Below are 23213 nucleotides of genomic sequence, written 5' to 3' on the forward strand. Positions count from 1 at the left end.
GGTAAGTTGTTGTATGGTTTTGTCGTTGTATCCTGGGAAACAATTGTTCGTCCTGATCCTCGAAGCACCTTCAGAGGGGACAAATTTGTTTTAAGAAAACCGAACTTCGTTCCGGCCTCGGTTTGAGTTAGTGTTTTCTTGTTGTTCTTGTATACACGATAACATACTTTCAATATAGTATGTTCATTTTCGTTTAATATTTTGTCTTTACGAGATTGTTTTTGTTCCCTACTTCTAGATTATTGTTATTAGCAATTTGGCTAACAAGGAGAATCCGCCATTGCGAATGGCAAGAGAATTAGCTGTATCAAAATGCAAGTTAAGCTGTTTGATAATGCAAGTTAACGCTGGAAATGAGCAGTAATGGAGGAGTGTCAAGTTTAAGTAGAGTTTTTATTGTGGAAGTATATACATATTTTTTAAATGAGAAAAGATCATAAAAGTAAAAAAAAAAATTATTATTTTCAAATATTTTGTTTTGTAACTTTTATGAGTAAATATCAGATGAGACAATCTCAAATATTTATGTCTAAATATATGAGATGGATCAACATCATCTTTACCTGATATGAAAAATAATATTTTGACATAAAAATGATACTTTTTCATGAGTTAGATCGAGAAGGAGATCCGTGTCATAAAATTGACTCGTAATGCTCATATGAATTTTTGTGTACTTTCATACGATAAATTAATTTTAATTGCTATTTACTTATAAATTCTGGTGATTCGAGAATTTATAAAATACTTTGTCGATTACAACAATAATCGAACTTGATGGATGTTTTTTGAAAACCGTATATCGTGGTCAATTGCTTCTTGTTATTGGAAGATATGGGAATGAGAACATGGTCCCAATAGCACTTGCAGTAGTTCTTGTTGAAAATAGAGAAAGTTGGACATGGTTCTTGACAGAGTTGTTGGATGATATTGGTGGTTACATTCTGATATTCATATCTGATAGGCAGAAAGGGCTTGTAGAGGCACTGAAAGAGTTGGTACCTGCTAGTGAACATAGATTTTGCCTCAGACACATGTACCAAAACCTTAGGAGCTTTGGGTTGAAAGAGTTTTTTTGGAAAGCAGCAACAACAGCTAATAGGAATGAATTTGAAGCTTTCATGAAGAAGATGGGGCCAGTTGGATCCTAATTGGACCAAAATTATGAAACTGCAGCTGAGTGGCTAAACAAGATTCCATATGTTCATTGAGCAAGAAGTTATTTCTCCACACAAAGTAAGTCTGATGTGTTAGTTAACAATTTGAGTGAGTCTTTCAACAGTTACATAATGGAGGATAGGGATAAGCCAATCATCACAATGCTTGAGGATATTCGAACTAAATCGATGAAAAGAATCCAGGTTAAAAGAAGAGGAATGGAGAAATATCATGGGGAGATATTCCCAAACATCATGAAGAAAATGAACAAAAGCCATTTATTCAAATGAGTTCGAGTACCAAATACAAGTTGTCTCTGCCTATGGATTTGTAAACCAGTATTTTTTATTTGGATGATCCATGTTTTCGTGCTTGCACAACAATAGAAGAGGGTAGACTTTGGGTTGATGATTACGCAGATAAATGATACACACAGTCTATACTCTTATATGATTTATGTTGTTCTTAGGCAAGCTTGAGTGTCGCAAAATTACTTGAGAACAATCTGAAAAGCGGTAGGCGAACGGTGGATGTTTTTTTTTTTTTTTTTTTTGCAAATAATTTGATTAATTATAAAAATAATATTTTGTTATAATATCTAACATTAGTCAAAGTACGCATAAATGTATTCTACATTTTCATTAATATTTTTTCAACCATGCTTATTAACGTGCATAAATTTTTTATGTGCATGTATTTCGACAAAATATGCATAAATTTGTTCAACTATTTTTTAAAGTTTTTATTCATATATATTTTTTAAAAAAATCGAACAGTATAGGCAGTTTGTTTTTGTCTAAGTGGCGTCGTTTTTTCCTACGACCATCCTGAATACCCGCAATTCAAGCGCGTGAGAAAACAAGCACCACCATTGGGACGGATATGCGCCTGGTTTAAAAATACAGGGGCTAATATGCAATAAATATTACAAGACTTATTTGCTCTTAACTCTGATAACACAAAGGGGTAAATGCGATTCGGAAAATATAAATAAATAAATAAATTTTGTATTATTTAGATTTAGATATTAAAAAAAAAACCCAAATCCAAACATCGAAATCGGTGATAACTTTGTTTCTCCTCTTTCGACCTCAGGCTCCATCAGCAATATAAAAGTTCGGTCGGATAAAGAAATGGGCGGCGGAGGGGAGCATCACCACGTGGAAGGTGCCCACGGGCACGGAGGCGGAGACTTCAGATCGAAAGTGTGGAGCTTCACGGGCGGAGCGAACTGCCGCCCCAAACACTGGAAGCGCAACACCGCTTTTGCAATGTGTGGCATCGTTCTGATTTGTATTCCGATCGCAATGAAATCTGCACAACTTGAGGTAAAAGCATAACTAGGCATTTATATGTGTGTTTTGTATTCATCGTTTGTTAACATATTTTTAAATTTTGATTCTGATTTTGTTGCGTTGTATCTAAAGTATTGGGAATTTCGTGGTGTTCGCCATTATTACATTATACTCAATTTTTATTTTTTCTTAAAATTTAGAATCTTGATTTTAGCTTTATTTTACTTCATTTGACATTTGACTGTTCTGATTCCGAAGTTCTTGGTTTTTGATAATGGGATTATAATAATTATTGCTACGACTGATTGCATTTTCGAGTATTTGAAGGGTTGTATTGTGTTCTTCCTTGTCATCGATAAAGTTTTCTTTTTTTTTTTCTTGGTTCTTTTTTTCATATTGGGGGTGTTGTAATTTTGCTTTTTTAGGCTATAAAAGGCATGGATTTTTGCGTATCCTTGGTGTTGTGTTGGGAACACCACTGGAGAAAATACAGAAGAGGCTCTTATAGGGATACACAAAGGAAGTTACATGATTCAAATAATTGTGGGATGAGATTATTATTTTTTAATAAAATTCTGGGATGAGATTTAAGATTGATACTTTTTCATATGGTATTCTAGTTTTTTTTGAGTTTGGATTCTTCCATGGGGCTTATATCTATACAGTAGAACAAGCAATTTGGGAAGACTGTATTGGATTAATATGTGACTCATATTTACGTTATAGGCTGGATCAATGTGTAACTACTATATATGATATATGAGTAGAAGCTCTACAAAGTTGACTGTCGTCCGATTGATCTCTCATGGGGTGACCCATGTTGTGATCATTGATCAAGCATTTGTGGTGAGATATATATGTGTGTGTGTGTGTGTGTAAGCTTGAAAAGTTATCCCAATTTGTTGATCGTAGTCTTTCATATTTGAATTCATTCTTGGACCTGCATGCTAAGTGCTAACAGAAAACTCCTGAATTAAAAGAAACTTTATAAATGTTTGTTTTTATGAAATCATGTTTTAAGATTTTATCTAGGACTGTAAGACAATGAGGAAGCTTCATCTTCCGTGCTTTCCTGACCCTACGCCTTCAAGTCTTTAAGATCCTATCTCAGGGTTGTAGGGAAAGTCTGATAAAATTTTGTATTTGATGAAATTCAGGGAAGTTTATGGAAGTCTACTAATTGTCTAATTGCAACTGGGGTATGTGACTGGGAAGTTGTAGATGTACCAGTATGTGTTTTGACAAGTTTGGGTGCGACTTTTACCTTGTTTTAGTCTCCAGTTAAAATTGAGTTTCATCTGATGTTGGAAACTTTGCCGTGCACTAGGGTTCAGCGAGGTGCCTCCCAACATCAAGATGAGAGGATTCAAACCTGTGTCATTTTGTATCTCGCTCACAACCTTACATGTATAGATTTACCAAAGGCTCGAGCTGAACTCGCCCATCCTTGGAAGACAAGGATGCGAGATTCCAGTAATGAAAGGAGATAGAGAGTCGTGAGATCCTTTTTCTACGTAACTCTTACATGTTACTGCAAAACCCCAACAAATCTGAATTTTCATTTATGATATGATTATAATGAAAGAATAGATGGAACTTGATGGATGTAAATTTGAACATCTCTTAGTTAGTCTGTATTGTCGTTTTGTTATGTTTCCCACTGCAAGGTCTTATGTCATATTCATTTTTTTCCAAGGTTTACAACACATATTCGCCCTTAAATTGATTGTGTAGTTAACAGGACTTTGTTTTTCTTTGCAGCAACGTCCACATCTTCCAGTTCGGCCTATCCCCTCCCAGATTTGGTGCAAGAACTTCGGGAACAAGGACTACTAGATTGTAATAAAGTTTTTGACATGCAGCTGCAAGTTCTGTAACATATTCTGGAAGGTGTGTTCTAAGATTCTTTTTATCCCGAAACAATCGATTATGTGTTTAATGAAGCAACAAATGACTGGATTTGTGATTTGGTGTTTCAAATTCGGTCACTGAGAAGAAGAAATAATGATTTCTTGGTGCTAGTTCAGGACATGGTGCTACTGTTTCTAAGCTTAAGATCAAGAAATTTGAAACCTTGGATTTTGAAAGTGTATCTTTGTGAGCTGCAGCTATTGTTTACGCTTGAGTTTAAATATACGCAAGTGAAACCATATATTCTTAGTGGTTGCATGTCGGATACATCACATGATTGAAAAATTGAACACCATGCAACACACATGATTGAAAAATTGAACACCATGCAACACATTGGGGTGAGCATTCGGTGAGTTCGGCAACTTACCGAACCAAATCGGGCAAAACCGTATTAACCTAAATTTTTTTGGACGAATAGAATTGATCGATTGTTTTCTAATAAAAAATGAATAAAAGATAATTAATTTGCAGGAAAAAATAGCTTAACCCAAATTCATCTTTTTTTTTTTTATAAAAAGCATGTGAAGTCATGTGAGTCCATATTATAGAATAAATTCTGGTCATGTTTTAGAACATAACACTCTACTTTGATAACTGATCTAAAACAGAAGAATAGCAAACACACGGTATTCAACTAACGTAGTCATGTCATAGAAAGGTGCTAATATTTTCGTTAATGCATGAAATACAGTTAACCCAACAAAAGACACAACACTAAATATTATAGGAGATTTGAGATGTGCTACATCATATGACAATGAAATGGATACAGGACCGGGAAGGATATAGGCACCATTTCCGACTACGTTTATCATCCTTGGGATTTAAACAGCTAGTTCCCACTCCCAGCTACGTTGGCACTACTGAACTGCCAGTACCCATCACGCTGACCTTTCCTTTGGCTGATGGTTGGGGTCCTGAGAAAGAAGGAAACATGTAATCGCTCTGCCGAGTCTAAATTCAATGAAAGAGAGTAAATGTTTTTTGTTAAAATTAAGATGTGTAATTGATGCAAATATCTGATAATGCAGAAAACATTATGTTGGGAAAACAGACTCAACAACGAAAACTTTTGCTTCTTCAATAGCATTTTACTGGTTCCTCACTATACTCATGGCAAACAGTAAACTGGATTGCATGCATCATTCCAACATGTATGGAATGCCCCGAAAGGAAAGCTGAAGCATGAGGTAGCTGATCAATGGTTCTTCTGATTTAATCAGTGAAGTATCAACTTGCAAGTACATCATAGAAGTGGTTGCTTCCTGGTGATATTGATCAGTAGAGATTGCTGTCACGTCTAGTTGCCAAATCCTTTTTGTTGCTTGGTTTACCCGTATAAATACCACCCACATGATATATAAACTGTATGATGCAGCAAAATTGATTTCACATAACAACATTTGGAGCTCATATATCAGATATTATATACTATATATGGAGTATTTCTTGATATGTCTTAGATCATCAATTGGATAACCTCCTTTATTTAAATTTTTTAAACAAAAACAAGCAATTAATGGCATCTTTCCAATTTAAAAGCATACATTTCATTTCATCAACAATATACATATATACACATCACAGCAAAGCAAAAATCCAGTGGTTTGCTAGAGGCCCATTATCTCAACCCTCACACCAACCTAAGTCCGGCACATGGTAAAGATAGGTTTATTGTAGTGTGATGGAAAATTTAAATTAGAAGGCAGACCACCATATGCACATTTTGAGGAAAAAGAAAAGTACGACAAGCCCATTTAAATCCAAGTCACCATTTTCACTCGACTAAAGAATGCCCGTATAAAGCTAATTAAGTGAGATATGAAAAAGACAGTCAATTGAGTTGCAAAGCTACTTCCTATTTAATAATTAGATTCACATGCCAACTATATAAGAAAAGGTCATTTGATTCTCAACTGGGACTTCCATACCTTACTTGATGAAATACAAGCAAACACATTAGCTTCTGATCAATAACTTTCGCCCCATTTCAGACTACAACTCGCTCACAAATTTCAGCAAGAAATTACGACATAAATAGATGAAGAACTGGAGTCCAATTCAGCTAGCATGAATGAATCATTTTCTAAAATAAGCATTAGTATAACACCTCATAAATCGCATATCATGCATGATATTATAGTGAAGTAATGGGCAAATGAGATCATGGTTAAAATGTTTCATAAATGATAAATCAGCCCTTACTAGATATAAGTGCTTTAGGCCTGGTTTTGAACAAAATCTTATGGCGAATGATACCGATCACATCTAATTCCACTGAAGAATTCACCGGGAGTTGGCCTTCACATTCATCATTGCCATGTTTGATCTTCTTCAACACTAATATTGGTTTCTTCAAAGCCACTTTTGTCCCGGTGAGTTCATGGTACCCAACCGTGAATGTGTAACTTTCCTGCACACCACCAATGAAAAATAACACTTCAAAAGACTATCAATTTGTATACATTCTGAAAACCCAAAAGGAAATCAAATAAGAAACCTTCAAATAACCGTAAATGCCAAAAATTTCCAACAAACAAACAAACAACCCCTCATCCCCTCTCTCAAATCACCGCAGAGAACCCTTAATTCTCATAAAAAATGGAGAAATCAAATGATTTGAAAACAACGCATGGATGGTAAACGAGGAAAACCTGAGAAGAAGGGCGGCATAGAACGCCGATTTGGAGGTTCTGAAGGCGGTCCTGAAACGAGGGCTGGGCTTCAACGATGCCCTGAAGTTCAACTACTGCCCATTCAGGACAATCGCCTTCTCCACAGCTGCACTTTACCTTGATTTGCATTTACCTATCTTCTTCCGATTCTCAAATTCTAACCAAAGCACAATAAATTTTGAGAATCAGGGAAAATTGAAGTTGAAGCAACGTTGTGTGTGAGTAGAATTTCACGCGGGGCATCGGCGGCAAAGCTCCAAAGGTCACGCGATGACGTCGTTTCAGTTTGGTGTGTGTAATTAGAATTTGATTCCACTAGTTTCCTAGTATATGAGTTTTGATTCATATATTTTAAAGAAATATCATTCTTGATCCCAATATTTCTTTCTTTTTAAAAAAATAAATGAATTTGAGTGTTACAGGGGTTTGAAATCGAGATCTTTTCTAAAATGGGATATTAAGTGCCATTAGGTTTTCACTTTAATTACGGAGTATGTTATTTATCCATGAGATGATTCAACTTTATCGATATTCACAATAAAAAATAATATTTTTAACAGTAATATTTTTTCATAGATAACTCAAATAAAAATCCGTTTAAAAAAACGTGAGCCATTGAATCGTCTCAATTAACAATAAAAAATAAAATTTTTAGCAGTAATATTTTTTCCTGTCTATGAGTAGCTGCCACCCCTCACTCCACAAGCTCCAAATCCTCCCGCTCGGTCACCTACCTGCAAATTCTTCGGAAGAAGGATTGAAATTTTATCAGCACCAATCTTGTCGAAGATCAATTGAAGGAAAAACGAAGAATAGAGAGGAAAATGGTAACATCTCATGTGGTGAATACATATCCTCTGTCGAGCTACACTTTCGGCACTAAAGAGCCGAAAATGGAGAAAGATACTTCAGTCGCTGATCGTCTTGCTCGTATGAAAGTCAAGTTCGTATTTTTCTTTTCTTCTTTTTATGGTTTTTTGTTTCTTCCTTTTTTTTAATCAAAGAATTTTGTTTATAGTTGTTTGTTTGTACTGTGTGTGTAAAACCCTAGATCAAATTTATTGGATGTCTAGGGTTTTGGGGTTGAATGTTAGAGGTGAATATTTCGAATTTTACAGCATTTTGTTTGCTTTCTTGGCTTGCAGTTACATGAAAGAAGGCATGAGGACTAGCGTCGAGGGGATTTTGATGGTACGCGTATTTTGACCTCAATTGGGATATTGTTGGCATGTTCGATGATTCTGATGTTTTTGCGTATGCATTTCGAGAGACATATTTTCTTGTTAAATCTTTTGATTTTGAGTCTTGAAGCAGTTCAAGTTGACAAACATGCTAGTAACTTGGCTATTTAGTTAAATATATTCCTCAAACTCTCCATTTGGTCCAAAGATTAGAATGGAGGAAGTGGATAGGAATGTTTTGATTAATTGAACCCGAATTTGGTCAAAAGTTTGTCTTTAGATGTTTTCTTGAGAAATGTTGATAAAAATTGTTTGTTCTAGTATTTCCTTCATGTTTCCTTTGAAAACAAGATTGTCGGTGTTTTTGCACCTGAAAATTCTACGTTCACACATAGTACTATAATGCCTTTATCTAGTAACATTACCTTAATGTCCTATCGCTCTGAGAATCACAATCAAACATGCTCATTTTGTTTTGTTACATTTGGTTGGACATCACTTCTTGACCCGATTATACTGACTCTGAAAGTAAAACAAGTTGTTGCTATCAAGCATGTATTTTTAATAAGTTTCCAATCAACTTATAGCTATTCTTATCTTTGACATATTTGATAGTTCTTTGAATTTTCTATCATGGTCTCTGTTTCATATTGTGAAGTGGAGGACTAGATGCATGGAAATCTAATTTGCTTTTCCAAAATGTATTAACAGAGGCACAGGTAGACTAGCATTTTGTTTCTACTTCTTGATTGAATTCCCAACAATCTGTTGTTCGTGTAATGGAAGCAATCATGAGATTCTTGGTTTGATCTGGCTATGTTTTAATGCAGTTCACTGGGTTTTATTCTACCTTCTTTTTCTGTGACATGATATTCCATTGTAGAGTACATAAAAATTTTAGTTGCAACGCTTTTTTGTCATGTTTAAGAACATAATACTTTACTGTGATAAAAAAGAAGAACAATAGTGAATACCTGGTATTAAGAAATGCAGTCATCTCATAAACTGTTGCTAATATTTTTATTTTTCTTTTATCATTCCAAGAAAATACTGCCAGAAGCAATATCCCTCATTGTAGTTCAACATGTACCATCGACATCATTTCTGGATCACAACTGAAATTGGCATATCGGTGTCATTTTCATACATGATAAGTCATTGTCCTAAAAGTGCTCTGCATTGCTTATTCCATTGCGGTCTTTCTGTCTACAGAAAATTTATTTGTGAATTTCTTGTCTGAGAGTTATTTCAACAGATGGATTTTATACATACTACATCTAGAAAGTGAAGCATTCACGAGCAGGAAATCAACCTATTAGGGGTCTCTTCTTTGGAGATTCAATTGTAGCAGAATCTCATTGCATTATCGCAATTATATTATCTTGTGATTGGAAAATTAATGGCCTGAGAATATCAGAATTGGGACCTGCAACTAGAATTCTGTCATAGCACAAGGATATCAACTCTATTAATTTTTTTTTCTTGGTCTTATTATTGTAATTATTAAAATGTGACTTAACATTTTAATCATCTTGCTTTTTCTAATTGGAGTGAAATATGCCTGAACTTTCAGGTACAAGAACATAATCATCCCCATATCCTTCTTCTGCAAATTGGAAATACTTTCTGCAAGCTGCCAGGTGGCAGATTGAAACCAGGAGAGAACGGTATGATAATTATACTTCATGTTATTGGTCATTGTATTCTGTGAATTCAGAGAGAGATTTCCTTCCAAGTTCCAACTTCAAGCATTGTGTTACTCAATTTCGTTATGCTTATTTATGTTTTTTCTGATTCTTTTTAAACTAATTCACAGAGATTGAAGGATTGAAAAGGAAACTCTCGAGCAAACTTGCAGCTAATTCACCTTCTTTACAGCCTGATTGGCAGGTACTGTTTTAAGGAACCATTAATATATACTGGAAAATATCAAGAATCCAATGTGAAAATGGAAAGTGGTGAGCTATCTATCCTAACAAGTAGTATCAGAAGCATGAAACTTAATCTCAATATTATTTCCGAAACTTGTATAGTTGTTACATCATGTGTGCATCTGAAGGAAAAAATGTGAGTTCCATGTCCAGTCAGCTGATATATCGTTTCAGACAGAAGACTCATGTGTCTGCATATACTTTGTTTATTGCCGCTTCTTGTTCATCAGCTTGATGTTGGTTAGACAATTAGTTAAATTTTTGCTTTGGAGATGCTTATTTTGTGATGCTAAATTTCAAGCAGATTGGTGAGTGCGTAGCAGTCTGGTGGAGACCAAATTTCGAAACCATTATGTACCCTTATTGCCCCCCACACATAACAAAGCCTAAGGTACCACGCCATGTGCTACAACCACAGCATTCACATGTAGTATGTTACATTTTCATTTGACTTTCAAATAACACTCACCGTTATTATTTGGTGACATAGGAGTGCAAGAAGCTTTTCCTTGTTCACTTGTCTGAACGAGAGTATTTTGCTGTCCCTAAGAACTTGAAACTTCTTGCTGTTCCACTGTTTGAGCTATATGACAATGTTCAGGTACGAGTAGATCAACCTAATTTGGTAATTCCTATGATCTTTATGACTATTCTACTTCATTTCACATACACTCGTTTTGTCAGCATTTACTGGAGATTGATCTTAATATAGTAGCCATAATATATATTCATATATCTAAAACCGCAATAATGTTTACAAAGCCTTCTGTTGATCTATGTCAGAGATATGGACCTGTTATATCTACCATCCCACAGCAGCTATCCAGATTCCAGTTCAACATGATCCATCCGTAGATCATTTTGTGTTGCATCCTCCGAAGGCCTCGCAAAACTATGAACTTGTTTTCTAATTTGACGTTTTCGAACTTGAGAGGCTAACCAATTGGCTTTCTCGAGGCGTAGGTTCAGCATCTAATCATGTTGGTTGCATCACGTGGTTTAGCAAACTTATTTAACCGTGTGTTTTCAAGTTTACCAAGTCTTTCTTGTTCATGAAATTGAACATGTTGCAATTTTCCCTCATTTTTTATTTTCCCACAATGTATCCATTTAACATATGAAAAATGAACAATTATTTTACCAGGCTTCAAGAACATGTCTACTTCCTCTCTTTTTTTTTGGTTATTTAAAATATTTTTTTTTAAATCGGAATGTGACTTGTCGGATTTTCTTTTAGTTTGTCTTTACAATTTTTTTCCACTATTTTAATCAAATACCAAGATTGTTTCTTATTTTCTTTAATTTTTTTTAATAAAAAAAGTAGAGTTTGATATGAATGTTTTATTTTTTATCAATAATATATTATTAAGTGTGAGGACATGATAATAACTACCTAGAGAAGATATTATCTTTTTTTTTTCAATTTTACCTTTTTATGATATTAATATTATATTTTTATTTATTTATTTTTTTTAATTTCAACCAACATTTTTATTTATTTTTTTTATTTCAACTATTCAAATATCAATTTAGTCCCTCCATAATTTGTCAAATTTCATCTTAATCCATCGATAATGATAAAAAAGATTGTACACACGCATTGCGTGTGCAGAGTAACTAGTTTTTTTTAACTTTTGGCTTCTAAATCAATGTTGATTTATTTTATATTAAACTTCAGCGAGCAATTTGATGATTTTTTTTTTCCTTTTTAAGTTTTGTTTCGAGTTAATCTTGAATGGTGATAGACTCGACAATTTCAATCAACTTTTTTTAAAAAAATAAATAAATATTTTTTTATAAAAAATGAAAATAAAAAAATTATTCTTGCTATGTCGAAGTGACAATTTTCTCTGGTTCTTTTATACGCTACCCGAACGTGCTTGAGCCATTAATAAATTAAGATTAAACAGAAGTTAGAACCAATAATATACACCTAATAAATTAAGTGTCATATATATTAGTGTTCTTGAGCATTTGTCGGAAGGGACACGGTCACGATTCAAAATTTTGGCAAAAATTTGTGTGAGACAAGTTTCAAAGGTCGTATTTTGTGAGACATATATCTTGTTTGGGTCATCCATGAAAAAGAATTATTTTTTATGCTAAGAGTATTATTTTTTATGGTGAATATCGGTAGGGTTGACCCGTCTCACAGATAAATATTTTTGAAATCATCTCACAAGAGATCTACTCCAAAATTTTAAATTATACTAATTTTCAGCGCATTTGTTTATGTAAAATAATAGATAAATATATATTTTATAAATTATAATTCATATTTTAATTTATATAATTTAAAATAAATCGAAAAATAAAACAATTTTATAATTGATAGATTATAATAAATACTTTAAGAATAATAACTAATTTTTATTCTTTTAAATAGATAAAAATTAAAAATATTTCCCCGAAGGCATCAAGATAGTTTTTCAATAATAATAAATTTAGGAGGTCCGAAAGTTAAATTTATTTATATATTCTCTTTTAAAAAATCAAATGTCACTGCAAAATCATAACATAATAGAAAGTTGAGATAATCTAATCTAAATTAAAATCTTGTGTTAAAACATAATTATTAGGATTGTTAATGTATTAATTGATTGAGAAATTATTATTCGATTGTTTAATTTAGAAATTTTTATAAAAACAAAACGTAAATAATAGTTATATAAAACCATATATCCTAGAAATAATTAAAAACATACTAAATCGTTTGACTCGTACGGTGAGATGATGATTTATGTATGTTATATGTAAAAAAACCAATATATATGTATATATATATATATATATATAATTAAACAATGTCGTATTTTCTGAAATCCAGATTCAGTGTTTCTTGAAAATATTTTGCGTTTTGGTTTATAATATATATAAATTCCAATTGTTGACATTCCATGTTTGTACCGACAATTCATGACTTCATTTTCTAAACATAGAAAATCAAATCAAATCAAATGAATAATTTTTTATAAGATAATAATTTTTTAAAGAAATATTAATTATAAAAATGGGTTAAGACTGTATTTGGCACGAATACCTTCAATTTAATTGGCTGGATAATATTTAAAATAACTTCAGTTACCTTTTACATTCTTGGACCATCAAATTTTTGAATTGAATGAGTAAATGACACATTAATATATTTTCAGATTTCAGACGGCTTAAATGCATAATCTTTTAAAAGAGACAGTAAAAATTTTGAATATTCTTTTGAGAAAATTGCAATTTTCAACGTATACATTTGTCTCATTGTAATTCGGATAATTTTTATGTCTAAATTGTCGATGTATCACTGCATAAGTGAATGTCATATCAGCGCTACGCCTGAAAAAAATAAAAAACACAATATATATAAAATATTATATTAAAACTGAAATTGGACGATATATATATATATATATATATCAAGTGTACTTTTTTTATATTTTATATTGGAAGAATGTATTTTACCACTTGTCCCTTTCTCGCGACATATTATAAAGCAAATAAAATTTCAAAGGTCGTGCATTTATGCGATGTCATAAGTTTTAATTAATCTCATTAATGAGAATTGTTAGGACTAAAACCGTCGTCTTAATTACTATGAGTGATTATGATAGGCGAAAAGAGAAAGCACAACGAACGCACACAGCGTTACATTTTTATATTGTAAGAACTAAAATGATCAGTTTTCTCTGATGAAATTTTTTTTTAGTTGCGGGAGAGATGGTTAGAATTGGATTTCAAATCGAAAACCTCGTAACTTTGATTTGAAAACGTTGATGTCTGGTGATATACAGATATAAAATCTTAAATCGCGAATATATTTTCACAAATTTTTCTTATTTCTCCACCTTAAGATGAGAAAACAATCACATGATATAACTAAACTCAGAAGTTTACCTAATACATATCGAATGATTTCGACTGTGAGTTCTCTCGTCATTGAAAATAATAATTAGAAAAGCGCTCTCAAAAAACAAAAAGAAAAATTAGAACAAGCCAATACAAGCAAGGGTCTAACCAGGATTTCTAAATAGAGAGGTTGAACCATTAAATTTTAAGACTAGATATCTTTTGAGAAGGGTAGAAACGGATCATATCTACAGCGAAAAATTAAAGATTTTATCATAAAAGGAGTATTTTTCATGAGTCAGTCAGGTATTCGCAGTCAGATCGGAGACCAGTATCACAAAATTAATACATGAGACTGTTACATAAAAGTTCTTGTGACAATTTTAATGTTCTTCAATGTATTTTTTTATAAAAATTATATTATAACACATTATTTAATCAATTAATTTAGCTATTTTTTTAATTTAATCGCTTAATTTTATTATTTAATATTTGTATATTTTTATTTTATATATATATATATATATATATAAACACATACAAATAGGATATAAATGAACAAAACCGTTTATGAATTATTCGAAGATCGATTCGATAAAAGTTCATTTGAGCTCGTTTAATGAGGCTCGTTGAGATAAACAAATAAAGCTCAAGCTTTATGATATTCGGCTCATTAGCTCGTGAACATATTCGCTGGCAAATTCACAAAACGTCTCTTAGATGAAAAATAATAGTTTTGATATTTGAATTGATTGATTTTGCACGTTACTTATTAAATATATAAAAAACCTATTAAATTTATTTGTTAGAATATTTAATTTTTTAAAATCAGTATGTTATATTTTTCTTTAAATATATAATTTATTTTTTAATGAATTTAATAAAAATTTAAATTTATATTTATTACGCTCGTTAGAATCTATAAAAGTTTGAATAAAATAGTGAGTCATTAATAATTCGTTAAATAAAGATCGATCTCCAAACATTCAAAAATTCGGCTTGACTCGACTCAACTATATCCTACATATAAAGTATAAAACTATATTGAATAAATATATAAATTAAAATAAGGGCAAATTTAAAAAAAAAAAACATATGTACATCTTTGGTTTAAGATTCAGTACCTAGATGATTTTTTTTACAAATCAATACCTGACAACTCTACAAACTTAGTTTTAGCTCCCTACAAAGATAAATGTACATTTTTGCCCTTGTATTATTTAAAAGATATATAATTTTATCCACTAAATTAATTGTGTGTTTTCCATCTACCAAAATATTAGTACCTATTATGGGATTTCAAATACTTGATTTTGTTATTTGAATACTTCAAATGTGTAAAAAAAATACTATATTTTCGAATAATAACAATAAATTCAGTCATTGTTGGTTTTTAATTAAAAATGCATTATGATGACTTATTCACGTCATTTTATTTTTAAAAAAATATAGTTGTTAACTCATAATGAAATAAGATTAAGTACTTATTTTGACATATAAAGTATCTATTTTGAAGTTCCAGATACTTGATTTGGCTCTTTAAATACTCTGAATGTATATGAAAATACGAAGATCACCATAAATTCAGTCATTGTTTGTCTTTTCATGAAATGTATATTTGGATAATATATTCATCTAATTTAATATTTTTTTTTGTAAAAAAAATTAAATTCCCAACTAAACATGTAAATTTTAAAATACTTAGTTTAAAATACTTAGTTTTACTTGAGAAATACGTATTTTGAGTTTGCAAATACTTGATTTCGTAAATGAGATACTCACAATATGTATTAAAATACTGGATATTCGAATAGACAACGTAAATTCACCAAGTATTGGTATTTCAATAGAAAATGCATTTGGATAATATATTCATCTCATTTAATATATTTTTTTGTAATAAAAACAAATTCTCAAATAAGCATGAAAATTTTAAAGTACTTGGTTTTACTTGAGAAGTACCTAATTTGAGTTGGCAAATACTTGATTTCGTAAATGAGATACTCACAATATGTATTAAAATATTATATATTTGAATAGGTAACGTAAGTTCTCCAAGTGTTGGTATTTCCATGGAATATGCATTTGGATGAGAAGTACCTAACTTCAGTTTGTAAATACTTGTTTTGATATAGGAGATACTCATAATATGTCATAGAATATTGGATATTCAAATATGCAACGTAAGTTCACCAAGTGTTGACTTTTCATGGAAGATGCATTTGGATGACATATTCATCTCATTTAATATATTTTTTGTAAAAAAAAAAATTTCTAAAATAAGCATGAACATTTTAAAGCACTTAGTTTTACTTGAGAAATATCTAATTTGAGTTGACAAATAATTGATTTCGTAAATGAGATACTCACAATATGTAATAAAATACTGGATATTCGAATAGGCAATGTCAATTCTCCTAGTGTTGGTATTTTCATGGAATATGCATTTGGATAAAAAGTATCTAATTTAAATTTGCAAATACTCGATTTGGTACAGGAGATACTCATAATATGTAATAGAATACTGGATATTCGAATATCCAACGTAAGTTCACCAAGTGTTTGCTATCCACGGAAGATTCGTTTGGATGACATATTTATCTCATTTAATATATATTTTGTAAAAAAACAAATTCCTAAATAAGCATGAAAATTTTAAAGTACATAGTTTTACTTGAGAAGTACATAATTTCATATTGCAAATATTTGATTTGGTACATGAGATACTCATAATATGTAATAGAATACTGGATATTCTAATATGAAACATAAGTTCACAAAGTGTAGGTATTTCTATGGAATATGCATTTGGATGACATATTCATCTCATTTAATATTTTTTTGTAAAAAAAAAAACAAATTATCAAATAAGCATGGATATTTAAAAGTACTTAATTTTACTTGAGAAGTACCTAATTTCATATTGCAAATACTTGATTTAGTACACAAGATACACATAATATGTAAAGAGACTACTTGATATTCGAATATGCGACGTAAGTTCACCAAGTATTGGTCTTTCTATGAAAGATGCATTTGGATTACATATTCATCTTATTTAATATATTTTTGGTAAAAAAACAATTCTCAAATAAGCATGAAAATTTTAAAATATTTAGTTTTACTTGAAAAGTATCTAGTTTGAGTTTGCAAATAATTGATTTCGTAAATGAGATACTCACAATATGCATTAAAATACTGAATATTCGAATATGCAATCTTTCCATTAAAATTCATTAGGATACTTATTCATGTCATTTAAATAAATAAACATAGTTTATTATTCAACATAGACTAATTGGGAGAACATTATGAACATAGTTCGTAAATGAGCTTGAAGTTTGCATTTTAAGCATATCTATCGATTTTTGGATTAATGATTTATAAAATACTCATCAATATTAATTGACAATACTTTTGATATTCATTGAATGACTTATTTGACAATTGTTCTTATTTGACATAATACTTATTAGTAATTATTCATTATACTTATTAGTATTTTTTTGTTTATAGTTATGAGTATTAATTTATAATATCATTAATATTCATTCACAATACTTGTTGGTATTAATTAAATTACAAGACAATACTCATTTGATATCATCTTCATTAGTATTCATTCATAATATTTATTGGTAATCATTCATTATATATATCAATATTCTTTCATTATACTTATTATCAAATTTGAGTTTTTAAATGATAAAATCAATTATCAGTTGAATCTAATTATGTAATACTTTTAACAATTTATGTATCACATTTTTATTTCACGGATCTCATCATCAAAGGTCACTCAATATTGAATTCAAATTATATATTTAGACATCATCAAATAATCGAATTTGAGTATTTAAATAGTAAAATCAAGTATTTGTGGACTCGTATTAGGTATTATTTGTATTAATTTAGGTATCACATTTTTACTTCACGAATGTCATCATCAAAGACCACAAATATTAACTTCAAATTATATATTTTGACATCCCAATATAGTTGGATATAAGTATTTAGAGAGTAAAATCAAGTATTTGCGAACTCGCATTAGATACTCTTTGTACCAATTTAGCTATCATATTTTAACTTCACCAATTTAGATACTCTTCGTATCAATGCATCTTCTATGGAAAGAACAACACTTTGTTAACTTACGTTGCCTATTCGAATATCAGTATTTTAATACATATTGTGAATATCTCATTTAATATATCAATTATTTACAAACTCAAATTAGATACTTCTAAAGTAAAACTAAGTATTTTAAAATTTAAATACTTAGTTGGGATTTTTTTTTTCAAAAAAAATATTAAATGAGATGAATATGTCATCTAAATGCATTTTTCAAGGAAAGATAAACACTTAGTGAGCTTACGTTGCATGTTCGAATATCCAGTATTCTATTACATATTATGAGTATCTCATGTACCAAATCAAATATTTACAATCTCAAATTAGGTACTTCTCAGATAAAATAAATACTTTAAAATTTATATGCTTAGTTGAGAATTTGTTTTTTTTTTCTTTTACAAAAAAATATTAAATGAGATGAATATGTCATCCAAATGCTTATTCCATAGAAATATCAATAATTGATGAACTTACGTTGTCTATTCGAATATCCAGTATTTTAATATATATTGTGAGTATCTCATTTACGAAATCAAGTATTTGCAAACTCAACTTAGGTACTTTTCAAGTAAAAATAAGTACTTTAAAATTTTCATGCTTAGTTGAGAATTTGTTTTTTTTTTTTTTAAATTATATTAAATGAGATGAATATGATCCAAATGTATCTTCCATAAAAATACCAACACTTGGTGAACTTACGTTTCTTATTCGAATATCCAGTATTTTAATACATATTGTGAGTAACTCATTTACAAAATCAAGTATTTGCAAACTCAAATTAAGTACTTCTCATTTAGAGAGTAAAATTAAGTATTGGTATACTCGAATTAGATATTTTTTGTACTAATTTAGGTATCATATTTTAACTTCACAAATGACACATCAAAAGCAACTCAGTATTACTTGAAACTATATTTTTTTTATATCCAAAAATAATCAAAATTGAGTCTTAAAAGAGTAAATCAAGTATATATGAAATCAAATTAAGTACTATTTGTATCAATTTAGGTAGCACGTTTTTTATTCACAAGTCTCATCATCAAATAACATTCAATATTATATTCGAACTATATATTTTGACATACTCAATCGAATTTGAGTATTTAGAAGGTAAAATCAAGTATTTGTGGACTCGAATTATGTATTATTTGTATTAATTTAAGTATCACATTTTTACTTCACGAATTTCATCATCGATGTCACTTAATAGTAACTTCAAATTATATTTTGGCATCCTCAAATGATTGGATATGAGTATTTACGGGGTAAAATCATTTATTTATAGGCTCTAATTAGATACTCTTTGTACGAATTTAAGTATCACATTTTAACTTCATAAATGACACCATCAAAAGTCACTTAATATTACTTGAAACTTAAGTATTTTCTTACACCTTTGAAGTATTCAAATAGCCAAATCAAATATTTGGAACCCCAAAATAGGTATTTTATCGATCAAAATAAGTACTTTTTTCTAATTCAAGAATGAGTGAAAAACTGTGTTTTTTCAAAAATTAGATGACATGAATAAAGCCATCTTAATGCATTTCCAACAAAAAGACCAACAATTATTGAATTTATTGAGATAGCTCGAAGATCCAGTATTTTCTTACACATTTAGAGTATTTATAGAGTCAAATCAAGCATTTGGAACTCCAAAATAGGTATTTTGTAGATCAAAATAAATATTTAATATTATTTCATGATGAGTGATTACCTATGTTTTTTTAAAAAAATAAAATGACATTAATAATAAATCCTAATGTATATTTCATGAAAAGACCAACAATGAATGAATTTATGGTCAATGCTCGAAAATATAGTATTTTCTTATATATTTGGAGTATTCAAAGAGCGAAATCAAATATCTGAAACCCCATAATAGGTACTTTGTATGTCAAAATAAGTATTTACTTTTATTCCATGATAATTGAGAAACAATATTTTTTTAAAATTATTTTTTAAATTGAGAAGACATATGTAATATTTGTGAATAAAATAATATATTTATTTAAATAATAAAAGGTAAAAATGTAAATTTTGCCTTATAAGGGTTAAGATAAAAGTATATATTTTTCAGGTACTGATTTCTAAAAAAATATGTCTAGATACTGAATCTTAATTGAAATGTTGACAGATGCATTTTTCTTAAATTTACCGTTAAAATAACCACATACCTATTTTATTTGCTAAAAAATGCTAGATTATTTAAAAGTTATCCATGTATATAAATTAAGGTTAATGGCTAAAGTCCACCCTAACCCGCCCCCGAAGACAAGTTAAAATATATATATATATATATATATATATATATATATAGTATCATTACATTGAATAAAGTTGCATATAAAATAATACTAAACATTGGTAAATCGTTTAATACTTACAATTGACACATTTTTATTTTCCAAAAGGACACGTGAGACTTTTTCAGTAATCCTTTCTGATTTGTTTGAATAAGTTAATTTTTGATTTGGTTAAGGTTTAAATCATAAAAAAAGAAGATAAGTTTAGCTACAGAATTAAGTAAACTTGTTCTACTCGTGTAATGATATAAAAAAATGGAAGTATGTCTCTTGTGAAACGGTCTCACGAATCTTTATATGTGAGACGGGTCAATCCTACCAATATTCACAATAAAAAGTAATACTCTTAGGTATTGTTTGGTTCAAGTACTTGTAAGTACTAATATAAATAATCATATCATATCACTTGTTTTGTACAAGTATTATTTATCTCGATCAATCAAATTATTAATTATTTATTTCACATCAATCAAATTGGTAATAATTTAACTCACATCAATCAAATCAATAATATAAAATTACGATATTACCCTTAATAAATAATATTATTAATATTCTAAACAATAACAAAATGATAATAACATATTATCTCAAATTTAATTAATCATATAAATTAAATCACACACTATATTAACTATCATTTTCTATTTATTTTATTATTACAAAATATTACTTATCTTCATACTATATATCTCATACCATGAACCAAACGGTTAGCATAAAAAGTAATAATTTTTCATGGATGACCCAAATAAGATATCTGTCTCACAAAATATGATCCGTGAGACCGTCTCACACATATTTTTGCCAAAAAAAAAAATGAAAATTAATGTAATGAATTGCAAAGTAAAACATGATTTAAAGCTAACTAATTCTTGAAATTAAGGTTATGAACGAAACTAAAATGTTGAATTAATGGCGATTAAATCTTAGTTTTCTTTACCTAACTCAAATATCTGACTTCATTACTATTACAAGTATGAAATGGAAGAATTTTTAAAAAAATTACCTTTGTTCGGGTCCGGAGATGTGTATAATATAATTTTATTTTTTTTTCATTTTTCTATTAAATTATTATGTGTCGTACCATATATGCATATAGAAAGAAAATTGATTTTGGGTGGTCAATGTTTTTTTTTAATAAAAAAAATGGTTCTTTTTTTTCCCCTCTTAAAAAAAACAAACACAGGTTGTTATTATTAATGTGGGGACCCGGACGCTAATCATCTTATTAATCGTCATTGAGACTAATTTAATTAATTATAATAAACATGGTCTAAATTTTTTTTTTAAAATGCGGAACGTAATGACATACATCTTAACATACACGTCAGTATTAAAAGTACAAATCTTGCACTATATACAATCAGTCTCAACTAAGGTTTAACAACTATATAACAAGTGTTTAAACCCTAACTCTAGTCCAAGTCCGTAGTCTCCAATCTAACTCGATCTTTCTTTACCTCTGTGACCCTGAACCTGTCTCACCTGTTGCCATGCACACATACAGACAAAACAACAGTCGGATAACTCCGGTGAGATATAAATATCCCAGTATAAACAATGTATCAATGCAATCATATAAAACATATATAAAAACATAAACAATCATTAAAATATGTATCTAATCTGACTACATGAATCAATACGAATCTGTATTTAAGTCAATGACTTATTATCTTATCTCAACTTATTTCTAACCTAGGGATCCCGATCTAATTTAGACTTTGGTATGCTGTATCGAATGTCTACAATAGACGTCGATCTACATCTAAGCTCATCGATACACCGTAAGTCTAGAGTCCCCGCGGTTCTGACAAAGACTCGGCAGTTCTGCCCTAGCTAGGCTGATCTGCCCTAGAATCAAACTCTGGCTCTGCTATAATTCAATAGACTAAACATATTAATCTGATAATCTGCAAATATCAATGCAATAAAATAAAGTATGTGATTTTGGGAAACTCAAGTCAAACCTAACTCGAGTTGTGCAATCCCGAATCAACATTTATTTATACCTTTTATTCTGTCGCTATGATACAATCGAAGTCTCGACTCAAAGCCTGTCAATGTTCAATCTGGCAATGACAATATCAATATACTGTATCAATATTCTATTCAAATCAAAACATCCCCATCTTATCAAATTCTGACGGTACAACAGTACAATCTTGCGATACCGGTGATACCACATCCAGTATATACTAATTCCAATAACTTATAATCAACCACCGTACGAATCTGACATCACATCTCAGTCAATTTAACTCTGAAATTCATAACAATTCCATAATCAATCTGTTTCTTAATCTGACTTCGATTCTATGATGTCTACTATGTCAAGAACATCATATATGAATTCCATGCAATTCTGACAATATCATAATTTCAAAACATGTCAAAACGTAGTAAAACTTACGTCCAGTTGTAGCCTGCGTCGATAGGAACACAGTATCGAAGTCGGATTCAAAATCGAACGGACGAATTTCTCACAAAAGGCGTAGTGATTTTCTATAACTTCACAGAGACTTTTTCTCGATTCTTTTCTGATTCTGCAGGATTTTCATACGTTTTGTATATATATATATATATATATCTATACACATTCACGCATGTAAAGCAAATGGCTCATCCTACATGCAACACGTCTCGCGCATATGCGCGACCCTTCTCGGCGCATATGCGCGTGACAGTATGTCTCGGCGCGTGTCTTCCCAGCCGCTCGCGCATATGCGCGCCTCAATTCCGCGCATATGCGCGAGGCTCTCTGGACTCGACCTGTGCAGCT

At 30.3% G+C, this 23213-nt stretch overlaps 3 protein-coding genes across 3 annotated transcripts; 2 read left to right on the plus strand and 1 right to left on the minus strand.

Annotated features, from left to right (window-relative positions):
* The first annotated feature begins 2197 nt into the window (after positions 1 to 2197).
* On the plus strand, positions 2198 to 4545 carry LOC142531289 (uncharacterized). Its single transcript, XM_075637385.1, has 2 exons — positions 2198 to 2486; positions 4215 to 4545. The coding sequence occupies exons 1-2, from the start codon at positions 2292 to 2294 to the stop codon at positions 4287 to 4289; spliced, it is 270 nt and encodes an 89-aa protein (XP_075493500.1). The 5' UTR covers positions 2198 to 2291; the 3' UTR covers positions 4290 to 4545.
* A 451-nt stretch (positions 4546 to 4996) lies between these two features.
* Positions 4997 to 7346, minus strand: LOC142531288 (uncharacterized). Its single transcript, XM_075637384.1, has 3 exons — positions 7022 to 7346; positions 6573 to 6780; positions 4997 to 5284 (listed from the first exon to the last, which is right to left on the minus strand). Exons 1-3 carry the CDS (start codon positions 7169 to 7171, stop codon positions 5217 to 5219), a joined length of 426 nt encoding a protein of 141 aa, XP_075493499.1. The 5' UTR covers positions 7172 to 7346; the 3' UTR covers positions 4997 to 5216.
* A 364-nt stretch (positions 7347 to 7710) lies between these two features.
* On the plus strand, positions 7711 to 11310 carry LOC142531730 (pre-mRNA cleavage factor Im 25 kDa subunit 2). The gene is made up of 7 exons (XM_075637953.1): positions 7711 to 7985; positions 8188 to 8233; positions 9797 to 9890; positions 10040 to 10113; positions 10459 to 10545; positions 10645 to 10755; positions 10938 to 11310. Exons 1-7 carry the CDS (start codon positions 7867 to 7869, stop codon positions 11007 to 11009), a joined length of 603 nt encoding a protein of 200 aa, XP_075494068.1. The 5' UTR covers positions 7711 to 7866; the 3' UTR covers positions 11010 to 11310.
* Positions 11311 to 23213: the final 11903 nt, after the last annotated feature.

This window comes from Primulina tabacum, chromosome 17, assembly GCF_025594145.1.
Source record: "Primulina tabacum isolate GXHZ01 chromosome 17, ASM2559414v2, whole genome shotgun sequence".
NCBI lineage: Eukaryota > Viridiplantae > Streptophyta > Magnoliopsida > Lamiales > Gesneriaceae > Primulina > Primulina tabacum.

Bases quoted from the DNA above. Each gene is read 5' to 3' on its own strand.
- LOC142531289 (XM_075637385.1), top strand. From the start codon at position 2,292: ATGGGCGGCGGAGGGGAGCATCACCACGTGGAAGGTGCCCACGGGCAC. The intron at 2,487-4,214 runs GTAAAAGCATAA...TTTTCTTTGCAG, and splicing joins TGAAATCTGCACAACTTGAG to CAACGTCCACATCTTCCAGT.
- LOC142531730 (XM_075637953.1), top strand. From the start codon at position 7,867: ATGGTAACATCTCATGTGGTGAATACATATCCTCTGTCGAGCTACACT. The intron at 9,891-10,039 runs GTATGATAATTA...ACTAATTCACAG, and splicing joins ATTGAAACCAGGAGAGAACG to AGATTGAAGGATTGAAAAGG. The intron at 10,756-10,937 runs GTACGAGTAGAT...GATCTATGTCAG, and splicing joins AGCTATATGACAATGTTCAG to AGATATGGACCTGTTATATC.
- LOC142531288 (XM_075637384.1), bottom strand. From the start codon at position 7,171: ATGCAAATCAAGGTAAAGTGCAGCTGTGGAGAAGGCGATTGTCCTGAA. The intron at 6,781-7,021 runs GTTTTCCTCGTT...GGTGGTGTGCAG, and splicing joins TATGCCGCCCTTCTTCTCAG to GAAAGTTACACATTCACGGT. The intron at 5,285-6,572 runs GTAAGGGCTGAT...CTTCTTTCTCAG, and splicing joins GCCTAAAGCACTTATATCTA to GACCCCAACCATCAGCCAAA.